The following is a 12,575-nucleotide window of genomic DNA, read 5'->3' on the forward strand; positions in this document are numbered from 1 at the left end:
ACACTGCTGCTTATTGTTACTTCTCTTTTCCCATCTTGAAATACCCCGGATGATGATTCAGACTGTTCAGACTACTGTCTCTAATATTAGAGACACCACAGTATTTTCAATCATCATCCAGGGTTTTTCAACCTCTCTTTGATTGCTTTGTTTTCTCCTCTTGACTTGTGGAAGGTTTACTCTCTTGTCAGCACTCAGTTCCTGGCACTGCTCTGAAATGAGTGGTTTTTAAAAGTGCAGATTCAGCAGTTGATCCAGAGCAGTGATAGAGTCCAGGTGGAAGCACTGCTTAGTGTTGGCCTTGATTTAGTTCTATTTAGTTTGTCTGTTAAAGGGGCAATCTGTAGTTGAAATAATAATAATGCGCCCTTTTTCAGTAAATACTTGAGAGATGGCTGGAGAAACCACTCTCAAATACAATGTTGACATCCATGATCTCAACATTATAGTTTTAACCATGTTTTGAGGCTATACAGTGTTTGTTTACATTTACTTTGTTTCCAAACATTGAAGTAAAACAAGCTGATATCCTGGGTTCTGAAAGGGTACGACAGTTTAACTAAAAGCTCATGAGGCATTTATAAGTTATAGTCTTCAAGAATCAATTAGTACACACCAAAGATGGATGTTACAACTGCAAAGGTCATAGCTGATGTATGGCTGACCTGGCTGTGACCCGGGATCATGGAGACAGGAAGTACTAACTGACATCATGCCTTCCAATGCTAGATATAGTGTGGAGGATCACAGAGTATTTTCTTTAAGGTTTGGGGTGGTGGTGGGGGGGGGGGGGGGTTGGGATTTTTTAATCAACAAAATGCATGATGGCATTTCATACTGTAAGACTATAGTATGTGCATCTGTCCAAAGCTTCTCAAATCTGTTTAAATTAAATCAAAAATAATTTATAAAATCCTAATCCTTCACCGGGAAGGGAAACCTGACTCAGAATGGAGCTGCTTTCAGAAATCAGGTCAATTGAACTACTACATGGTAGCACATGCATGCACTTATCCAACACTGAGTAAAACCCTTGCATGAACAAAATACATTTGTAGCCTGATCCTGGCCACATGCCAAGCAATATCCACCAAGATTGTTACTGGAAAGAGATCCAGTTATGTAGTAGAGTGCAGCACCAGAAAGTGGTCTTAACACATGGTGGGCTCTGTGTCAAATCCAAGGTTGGAAAAGGAGAACAGAGTAACAGTGGGGAATGGGGGGGGGGGGTGTTGCCTGTTGTACTGAATCAAACCCAGCCATTTCTCGACCTCAGCTCTGCTCAGCACTATCCATATATGGTAATGGTATTTGCATGAAAAAAAGCCTGACATTATGAATCTGGGGCTGGTGCAGAAATTCCTCAACTGCTGTCGGGGTAACTTTAAGGAAAAGGTCTGGTCCCAAACCTGGGAGACTATAAGGAGTTGATTGTTATTTCAGAGATTGAAGGAGATCAAGTCATGAATCAGGTTAATCCTAGATCGCTTTGGACAGAGGTTCCAATCATACTTCCTGGGATCAAGGTTGTTTTGACATCTGTGAAACACATAATATGTGACTGGAATTGTACAGAAGCAAAGATCATTAGTTATGACTGATGCTCTGTATTATGCTGTTACTAAGGGCGGTCTGTGTGTAGGTGGTTGGTAAGATGTGCTCAAAGTGAAGTCAGATATTATTGGTAGCTCCCAGTTCCATCTGTCCCCCTAAGGGACTGTATGCTCTCCGACCTCCAGCACTGACTGACTCACCTCAACTTTTCCACTAACCTGGGGAATCACTTACCAGAGAGAACAGCATCCTGCTCTAGGCTAGATCTCAGTCAAAACACATAGGTAGGTTTCAACCAGAGCCATACATTAGCAGTTTATAGCACAGCATCCAACAAGCAGTCAGTGATTGGCTTTATAACCACTGTCATCAATAAGCCATTATACATTCTTATCAATGTTTATAAACAATTTTATTGGTGTGTTAGCAAATTATTGGAAACATCTCAAAGTACCCAATGTTCTCCTCTAACCCCCATGGAAAATACTCTGAACTTTTGGCTCCTGTGTTTCCGGCTTATGTCCTCTCCCTCTTCAAGTAGAACATTATCATTCCCAACAAAGCAGCAACAGGATAAATATAGCACTCTAAATAGCTTAGGGTGGTACTTCATTTTCATTTGTGGATGTAGGGTTGTGTCCTACAGCATACATGGTGTAGAATTTGCCTGGGGTTGTGCTATAGATCTGGGCTGTTTTTATGCGTATTTGTGGTGGGCTCAACTGCGACATCTGTAGTAGATTCCAAGCTCAATGCAGTTAATGTCATTGCTACTGCATTAGAGCATGACAATGAGATGAAGCTGATGTGTTGAGTTTCAGATGAGTATGGAAATATAACAGAGAAGCTCAGTATAATATGACATTATTACATGTTATTGATCAACTAGTCCTTTTTTTCTGAATGTTTAGGATTGCTGCCTGGAAGACTGGACTGTTTCTCCTGTGTAAAGGGCTCTGTGATCCTCTGACTTGGCTCATGCTTTATCAAGAGTCTGACTCACCCTTACTCAGACGGACTCACATACTTTTATTGTGATGTACTCAAACATGGAAATGCAGTAAAACAAATCAGCTGTCTGTGACTAGGTGAAAAAATCTTTCTAAGCCCAACCTTCATATCATAATCGCTACACACAGCCTACATCATTGTCACCATATTAGCTAACGTCATAGTCAACATAGCTACTAGAACTAACATGTTAATAATCATGCAGTACAGTCAGCAAGCAGTTACACCGGTGGGCCTCGTGGTAATAAATTAATAAAACCAGAAGTTTACCTTGACTTGGAAGCAGGGACTAAAATTAACACCTGCCACATGCCAAATGCGGGTAGATTTAGGCATTGGCTGGTAAGTCTATTTCAACTATTATTAAAAAATGATTTAATCTATTTTAGAACAAGGCTGTAACATAATAAAATGTGGAAAAGGGGAAGGGGTCTGAATACTTTCCGAATGCACTGTTTATCTTAAAATTCCTGAGACACCAATTTCCCAGTGTCCCATCAATATTCTCTTCATTCACACATCTCCATTGAGGTGTTTATGAGCTCCCAGGGTATGGAATCACATGTAATGCACCCTGCTTAGCGCGCCAATGAGAAGCGAAATCAGCCTTTTCTTCTTCTGTTTAAAAAAAAAAGTAGTAAAACATGATAATGGGAACCGTCTGGAAAATTAATGGAGCAGTAATTTATGTCTTGGCTCCTGAGTGAAAATGCACATAGAAATAGTCTGAGAAGCTATTAACATTACTCACTATGTTGCATGCTAAGAGTGAGTCTGTAAAGAGAGGTTGTGGTATTTATTTTGTTGGTGTAAAAATGAATTGAGCCACCCCTGAGAACGTTAAGGGTTCATTTGAGCAGTCTCTCTGTTTGACTTTGTACAAGTCAATTATTGAGAGTTACCATGGCTTTCCATTGGTGTATTAAATCTACTGTGGTGTTACTTTATTTTACTGTAATGTCACCATGGTTTTGCTCTGTGTTGCTTTGGTAGAGAAAGTACATCTTAGTGCAACTGTACTTTTTGTCTTTAACCTCAAATTGACATTTAACAAGTGATTGTCACTTTGCACCATTCAGTCTGTTGTAGCCTATGGAATCTGAAATATGGAAGTGTTGCTGCCATCTAATCTATGCACCAGCCCTTTCCAATCTGAACCACTTCAAAAGTTGAAACAAAGCATTCCAGAACCAGGAAGAAAAAACAGGCGTAGAAATACAAACCGTTCAGCCGTATGTAAAGCTGCCCTCCAGTTCAAAGGTAAACTAAAATAGAATGCTCTTTCTCAGTGGAATCAGGAGGCAAACAATGTGTTAAATCGCATTGAGATGTGTCCAGTGTTGACTAATGTTCTGGATCTGGTCTGTGGCTTTGATTGGTTCTCCATCCAGGAGAATAAGACTCACTCCTCACAGCACATTGTAATCCTTTCCCCAGTAGCCAGATGACATTGGCTCACAGCACATGATGAATGCCCTAAGCTTTCTGGAGACCTGCTCTCAGAAAAAAAAATCCAACTGGAACGGAGGTAGAAGAGGAAGAGAGGGGGAGGGAGGTAAAGGGAAAGGTCTGACAGCAGTCAGAACACAACATCAAAGAGCCAAAAACACACTGAAAGCACTTTTAGGAATCTTGACCTTGCACCTATTAGAAGTTTTAAAAAAATATAAAAAATCAAAACTCTGCATGGGTGAAAATGAGTTACTCAGGGGGAAGCCCAAGTTCATTTCAGTTGTTGGACAGTTTTCTGCTAAAAGTTTTGGCTGCCAACTCCAGTACTCTCACCAAATGTGATGATTTCAGTCCTAGGTAAAGGTAAGCTTCTGATAATGAAGTTTCTATGAGACTATAGAGCCATCGTTTTTTTTTTTCTGGTCAGGTCACGCGGTCATAGTTTGATAGTTTTATAGTTTGATGCGGCTGCAAGCAATCTGAAAGCACCAGTCTGAAGGCACTAACATATGTGTATTGTGTTCTGTGTGTTCCAGGGGAGCCGGGGCCACTACCGGTACCACTGGCAGAGCCACAATGTCAAGCAGAGTGGAGTGGACGACATGGTGCTCCTCTCCAAGATCAACGAGGACGCCATTGTGGACAACCTCAAGAAGAGATACATGGACGACTACATCTTTGTATCCTTCTCATTCACACACCGTTCACACCTCGATGAAGAATGGCTAAGCCCTGCCGTAGACACACTCCCACTGTTCCCAGAATAGCTGAGTGACCATTCCCAGTTCTGTAATAACTCAGATTAATGATCTAGTGTTTGAGGCTCCAGACACTGGGCTACTCCCACCATGTATCGCCAGTGGCGAGGGGGAGACGTGCCTCTTTGCGCCCCTATCTGGACCCCTGACTTCAGCTTCCTTCACCTCCAGGCTGGAATGGATCTTAATCAGGTTTACTCTGGTTTAATCTCACCATGCAGCAATATGAAAAGAGGTTGGGGGAAGGGTTGCTGAGAAATGCATGGTGAATGTGAGCAGTGCAGCTACTTTCCTACAACAGTAATGGTTTTGTTTGGCTGTGCTGAGAGCATTCAGGGCCAGATCTGTAAATGCCCCAGGCCTATAGGCCTATACAATCCATAAGAAGAGTATTCAGCTTCACTCTTACAGACCTCAAGAATATATTGAGGTTTAAAGTTTTGTTCTTGTGCCCATGTAATGTATCCAAGTAGTGTTGAAATGTTTGGGTCTCTGAATGACCCTTTTGATGGAAGATGTTGAAAGTTCTCGAAGGAGCTCATTAATTAAAACCTCATCTGTGTCCTGGCAGTCTTTAGGATTATAGAGTTGAGCGGATGCTGGCCATTTTAGATTGAAAACTCAATCCTCTGTGGTCAGAAAATAGCATCAACACAGAGTGTTCCAGCCAGTGGCGTACTGGGGCTGGGGTCACTGCAGGGCGCCCTCAATACCAGCTTTATGTGCCGGGAGCTGCTTTGGGCTACACGGCCTAAACCTCACTACACTGCTGGGCTGTTCACTCTGATGTGTGAACACTGTCTTTACAAGGCTTGGGTCCAATCACCACACACTCCAGTGCTACCACACAGATGCACATTGCAATGACATCATGGGCCCAATTACTCACAGTTAGGTCATTTTTCTCCAAGAGGGACTACGTCAAGATTTATAAATATGTTCTGAAACCGCATTGTCTTACAGAGTAAAATGAGGGGAGGGTTGTCATTGGTGCTCGATGCAGATGACTAGTGAGCTCTGGGAATTGTTAGTGTTGTTTTCTACCTTTGACCATGTGAGTCACAGGGACCTGCACGGTTGATTATTACTGGTACACATGTTAGTATGATCCTTAACCTCTACAGACTTACATTGGCCCTGTGCTCATCTCTGTTAACCCGTTCAAGCAGATGCCATATTTTGGGGACAAGGAAGTGGAGATGTATCAGGGCGCGGTGAGCAGCCTTTTCTCTTTAGACAGGAGTATGAGACTATGAGACAGGGTACCAATAGGTTTTTCTATTTGGGTAAAAATAAAACTCTGCTATCAATGTATTCAACTTGTATCCTAATTGTTTGCACAACGTCACCTCATACTTGGAAAAGTTGGAGCAGATTTAGAAACGTGCCCATTGAAAAGGCCTGGCAATACCTTCAGTACAGCCTGTTCAAGTCTGTATTGTTTAAAGTGTTCTTGGCCAGCGTACTGGAAGTGGCCTTGGCTGCCAAATCAGACGTTTAACTATGCTTGATGAAAACAGTTAGCCCTCTGACGTTATGACTTCATTACATTAATTACTCCTAATTCTTTACAGTCTTGCCTTTACAGTCAGTTTTCCACTTAGGACCAAGAAATTGGACCCACCCAGCTTAAATTTTTTTTTTTACGAGATATTCTTAGATCATAATCTCTGTTGAACCCCCAGGCCCAGTATGAGAACCCTCCTCACATCTACGCCCTGGCAGACAACATGTACAGAAACATGATGATCGACAGGGAGAACCAGTGTGTCATCATCAGGTGAGTCTGCCTGCCTGCTTTTCTCGTTATTATGTCTCAGGCACCTCCCCTCCCTTTCAGTGTTTGTATGGGGAGAAAGGGTGACAACTGACAACCATAACAACAGAGCTGGTATGTGGGAAATGCCTGTGAATGAGGCAGAAGTCGAGAGGCAGGGAGGGATATGAGGAGACTGCATGGTGACATGGGTGGAAGAGTGCTACTGTTGAATGTGATGATAATAGATAGGAAGGGAACCAACAGGATCCACCACCTGACTGGGAGGAGTGCTGGTGTGACAGTGCCCTGCTCAGTCTGGGTTCTTCAACCAGTCTTAATCCACCCTCCTCATATCACAGCCTGCTGGGAAAATACACCATCAAGTCTAAATATATGGCCTCAAGGCTCTTTTCTTGTGGCAAATGGTTGATTTTAAAAACATTTCTCAGGATGTAGAATGAAGACAAAACACAGTGTCTATTTATGCATTAGCTTCCTGCTTTTATAAAACAGGAATTGCACCTGCATAGTACTTTGTTGCTCATGCATGAGTCTTCTCTCACGGCACAGCAAGGGACTGTTCCTCTGCTGTTATAGATTGAGAGCGGATGAGTAGTGACAATTAACACATTTGGGAGTATGCTGTATATTACACTCGGATACGGATTATTCGCCTCAGACAGACAGATGATCACAGAGAAAATGTAATGGACTCTTTGGCCATGGCCCAAATATAGCTTCCTTTCCTCTTTAGACCGCTCAGCTGAAAAGACTTGACATTTGAAAGCAATATGATTGAACCAAACCAAAGTCGGTCTTACCAAGCAGTGGTCAAGAAGGAAATGTAAAATGGGCAAACTGGCCATTAAAATGTGTTTGGTCACAGCCCTGGATTCCTGGAAGCTAGTGGTAGTCCAGAGATCCTTCCCTAGTGTTGTGAAGCCTATAGTGGGTAACATGACTGTACAATGGGTTCCCATGGGAGGGGGCCTCCCAAGGGAAAAGTGTTGTCTCATAGTTGAGGCTTTATGTTGTGGGCCAGTCACCTGAGGCCCGGGGCCCGGATGGTTACTGTATTGCTTACCTCATGGCGAATGTCCCCTGGTTCAGCACTTTCCTCCCGTTGTTTAGACAGCTGCCAGTACAGATACCCACATAAAAGGAATGGAAGTGGATTTGTGATGCACCAGGTCAGCAAACAAAGCCCTTCATGAAATTGCTGTCCAGGCAGTGTGGTCAGCACTGTTATGTGTTGGACCTTTTTTCTTTCCCACTTATTAAAGAAGTCATTCAACATGACATGAGTCATCTGACGTGGTCAAGTGGTGTTGACTGGGCTATTTGTCAACGTCTGACTTCACTGATTTTTCTGCACTCAAATTCTTGGGAGAGGAAAGCTAAGTTACAAAGGGCAATAAATAATAGAGTATTATCATAAAATAGTTATAAAAAATGTATTAACTATCTCCCTGAGTGGTTAAAACACAAATTATGCCATATGAAATATAGAAGTGCTTGCGCTTCTACAAACACTGATGCTGCAATATTTAAAATCACATGGCACCATTTGTGTTGTGCACAGTTTTTAGCCATCCTTCTTTACCAAGACTCTGGCCGATGAGTTTACAGCTCTATCCCGCAAAGGGTGGCCTGAAATGTAGTGTCTGATGACACACTATATTCTACCCTCTGTTCATATAACAGTTTTCTTCTGCTTATTAGTTCTGTAGGGAAGGATCTTTTCTCCCCCATTGATATGAAAGGCTTGGTAATGGGTCATTGTTGAAACAATGACATGGGAAATGGAGAATCCATCTAAGTTTTTTTGTCATTGTTAATGGAAGGACCCTTCAGTTGCAGGAAATTATGTTATCCAACAAGTTGAAATGAAGCCAGACTTCAGTCACACCGTGTGTGTGTGTGTGTGTGTACACAATGTGCCTAATCATACAAATCTGCCGTAACTGGTATCCATCGTTCCACATTATACTCAGCATGCATTCCGTTTCACTCATAGCTGACGTCTGTAATGATCACTTCAGGTGCTTTCTTTGTCAAGCTGAGCTGTGAGTGACATCAGTGATTCAGCGCAGAATGTAGTACTTTACAGTAAGCTGTCTATAACGACATGACTCTCCTTCTGTCCTTGTTTGGCCAATAAATGGGAGAGGCAGTCAACAATGTGTTAAGCATCTACGTGCTGTGTAATTACAACAATGGGCGCACCCCTCAGGAGGGTAAAAATAGGATGTGATTCAAACTCCAGCCCCTAGCCTGCTCCAGCTGAAAAGAACATGCCCATAAGTCCACGTGTGCAGATGGGTTCTCTTAAGGGTGAAGGTCCTCCAAATGCTTTTTGGCAAAGATTAGAGGAAACATTGAATCACATTTGGTCACTAGTCAGTGTACTGACTGTTTTTGAGTGCATTGTAGTGACCACTATATCTAGAACTGTTATAGTTGTTTTGAATAGCTGTGTAACAAGCTAGACTGAATACTATAGAGGAGCAGAGTCCAGTATCGGCCTTAGTGAGATGAATAAGCATATTGAGTTGCTTTGATGACTTCTTATGGCTTCCTCTAACGGTCTGCAGCTGGGTCGTCTCAGAAGGGCATTACCGACATGACTCCCCTTCAAAAATGAAATAAAAAAACAGACTCCTCTGTCATCCACTGCCAAACCACATGTCTAAATAAGTATGACCCTGGTGAAGTGAAAGGACAGGAGGAAAAATACAAGGAGAGGTTGAGGAAAGAGAAGGAAGAAAAGAAACTGGGCAAATGTGACAAAACAGGATTCATGTTAATAGCCCCTTCTAGAGTGGGAGGTTTACTGCTGAGATGAGTCTGATTTTGGTTGGCATCAACCACAGAGAAGGAGAGCTGAGTGAACATAGGAAGTGGAGTCTCTGTGGACAGGAAGTCCAGAGATGGCGTTTCACCTGGTAGTTCTGGATGTTTGAAAAAAGTTTATTTGAAGTGAAGGGTTTGGCTCAGCTGGGAGAATTGGAGGAAGAGCATTTTGACTGGTTCAACTTCTGTTCCTACATCGCACATTGAAGAAGAGAAAAGAGCCATGGGTCAAATTGAGAAATCCCCTCCTTCAATAGTAGGCCACCTTCATGCTAATTGGGGATAAGAAGAGACAATAAAGGAGCATTTGGTTGAACCCCTACTGACCCTCTTAAAACCAGGCTTTGAGGAGATTTTCATGGAGTGTTATTTAACATGCAACTGTCTGGTACCATACATCTACAACTGCTTTTTCAGCTTCGGGGTTCAGTTGAATTTCCACAGAGAAAGTGTATACTCTCATTTACTTGTTATTTCCAGAACTGTGTGTTGCTAAGAGGGACGTCCTCTTGAATAGCAAGGCAAGCAGAGTAATTACAGCATCTGGTTACTGACAGCCTTTAACTAACAACGTGGGCATCCTTGAATTGTACCTTGTGTTTCAGTGGACTGCCCTGTTATATGCACCGTTCTGACCTCTCTACTCTGTGTTTCATTGGACTGCCCTGTTATATGCACCGTTCTGACCTCTCTACTCTGTGTTTCAGTGGAGAGAGTGGTGCAGGGAAGACGGTAGCAGCCAAATACATCATGGGCTACATCTCCAGAGTATCTGGAGGAGGACCCAAAGTGCAGGTGAGCCCAGAGAAGCTACTTCCATTTTACACCGTGAAACACAGCTCAACTACAGTTGTGAAAATGTGATTCATCTCAGACGATCACACACACTGTCATTTACAATGTACCTTATGACGCCAGTCCATCCTAATGACCGGTTGCTGTTTCCTGTCTAAACCTCCCTTTTCCGCACCACCCAAACCATCTCCTCCCATCCCTCCCTCCAATCTCCCATTTATCATTATCAGTCCATCAGCAGCCCATCCAACCCCCAAATACCCTCGTTCCCAACCCCCCAGCAGCCATCTGGCCCCTACACTACTCAGCAGATGTCCTGTCCACAAGCCACCCCTCTCCACCAGCCTCCCTGGTATTATTGGCCCACTCAAAAGGGCTTGGAATTTCCAGTCTGTAGGAATATAAACTGGATCACAAGATGCTTCCACTCAGACGCAATTGTGATGGTAGTAATTTTTTCAGTCTGATGAGTTATAGTGCTTTTTCCACCCTGGAATTATTGTACTTCAGTCAAGGTTTCAAGTTCAAAGCTAATGTTAGCTATCACGCTCTGAGTCATGTGGGAAAGGGTGTATGACTAATTACTGTACATTTTCCATGTACAGTGCATTCAGAAAATATTCAGACATTTTGTTACATTACAGCCTTTTTCTGAAATGGATTAAATTGTTTGTTTTTCTCATCAATCTACATAATACCACATAATGACAAAGCAAAAACAGGTTTCTTGATTTTTTTGCAAATGTATTACAAGTAAAAAAAAATATTACATTTGCATAAGTATTCAGAACCTTTACTCAGTACTTTGTTGAAAAACCTTTGACAGCGAGTATGACACTACAAGCTTGGTACACCTGTTATCCCTTGGGAGTTTCTCCCATTCTTCTTTGCAGATCCTCTAAAGCTCTGTCAAGTTGGAAGGGAAGCGTCGCTGCACGGCTATTTTCAGGTCTCTCCAGAGATGTTCGATCGGTCTCTGGCTGAGCCACTCATGGACATTCCGAGGCTTGTCCCGAAGCCACTCCTGCATTGTCTTGGCTGTGTGCTTAGTGTCGTTGTCCTGTTGGAAGGTGAACCTTCGCCTTCAGTCTGAGGTCCTGAGCACTCTGGAGCAGGTTTTCATCAAGGATCTCTCAGCACTTTGCTCCGTTAATCTTTCACTCGACCCTGACTAGTCTCCCAGTCTCAGCTGCTGAAAAACATCCCCACGGCATGATGTTGCCACCACCATGCTTCACCGTAGGGATCTTAGTGGCCAGGTGATGAGCGATGCATGGTTTCCTCCAGAAGTGACGCTTGGCATTCAAACCAAAGAGTTCCATCTTGGTTTCATCAGACCATGAGAATCTTGTTTCTCATGGTCTGAGAGTCCTTTTGGTGCCTTTTAGCAAACTCCAAGCAGGCTGTAATGTGCTTTTTACTGAGGAGTGGCTTCCATCTGGCCACTACCATAAAAGCCTGATTGGTGGAGGGCTGCAGAGATGGTTGTCCTTCTGGAAGGTTCTCCCATCTCCACAGAGGAACTCTGGAGCTCTGTCAGAGTGACCATTGGGCTCTTGGTCACTTCCCTGACCAAGGCCCTTCTCCCCTGATTGCTCAGTTTGGCCGGGCGGCCAGTTCTAGGAAGAGGCTTGGTGGTTCCAAACTTCTTTCATTTAAGAATGATGGAGGCCACGGTGTTCTTGGAGCTTCAATGCTGCAGAATTTTTTTAGGTAACCTTACCCAGATCTGTGCCTCGACACAATCGTGTCTCGGGGCTCTACGGGCAATTCCTTTGTGACCTCAGGGCTTGGTTTTTTTCTCTGACATGCACTGTCAACTGTGGGACCTTATATTGACAGGTGTGTGCCTTTCCAAATCATGTCCAATCATTTGAATTTACCACAGGTGGACTCCAAACAAGTTGTAGAAGCATCTCAAAGATGATCAATGGAAACAGGATGCACCTGAACTCAATTTCGAGTTTCATAGCAATGGGTCGGAATACTTATGTAAATGAGGTATTTCTGTTTTTTTAATTTTGTAAATATTTCTAAAAACGTGTTTTCTCTTTGTCATTATGGGGTATTGTGTGTAGATTGATGAGAGGGGAAAATGATTTAATCCATTTTAGAATAATGTAACAAAATGGGGAAAAAGTAAGGGTTCTGAATACTTTTTGAGTGTACTGTACATGGTTCTGCATTGTTACTGGCTATGAGTCTTATGTGCCTTGCATCTTTTAAATCATGTCAAGATGTATTAAAAAGTGTGCTTGTAACTTTTGTTGAATAATGTATTTAAAATAAGTCTATGTGCGGTCTATGTAGTATATTACAGACATTGCCCTTGGAATTTCTATTGTTTTATTGAATAAGGTCTCCATTGTGTTGGAAACCCCCTACCTCTCTCA

General features: G+C 42.7%; 1 protein-coding gene across 2 annotated transcripts in view; it reads left to right on the forward strand.

Annotated features, from left to right (window-relative positions):
- Positions 1-12,575, forward strand: part of myo1ea (myosin IEa) — a 57,878-nt gene that overhangs the window by 15,324 nt on the left and 29,979 nt on the right. For both annotated transcript variants that reach the window (XM_031830925.1, XM_031830926.1), the window contains exons 2-5: positions 4,554-4,697; positions 5,900-5,989; positions 6,461-6,555; positions 10,095-10,182. In XM_031830925.1, coding sequence (XP_031686785.1) covers positions 4,554-4,697; positions 5,900-5,989; positions 6,461-6,555; positions 10,095-10,182 — 417 coding nt within the window. The remainder of the gene's footprint in view (positions 1-4,553; positions 4,698-5,899; positions 5,990-6,460; positions 6,556-10,094; positions 10,183-12,575) is intronic.

This window comes from Oncorhynchus kisutch, linkage group LG8, assembly GCF_002021735.2.
Source record: "Oncorhynchus kisutch isolate 150728-3 linkage group LG8, Okis_V2, whole genome shotgun sequence".
In the NCBI taxonomy this organism is placed as follows: Eukaryota; Metazoa; Chordata; class Actinopteri; order Salmoniformes; family Salmonidae; genus Oncorhynchus; species Oncorhynchus kisutch.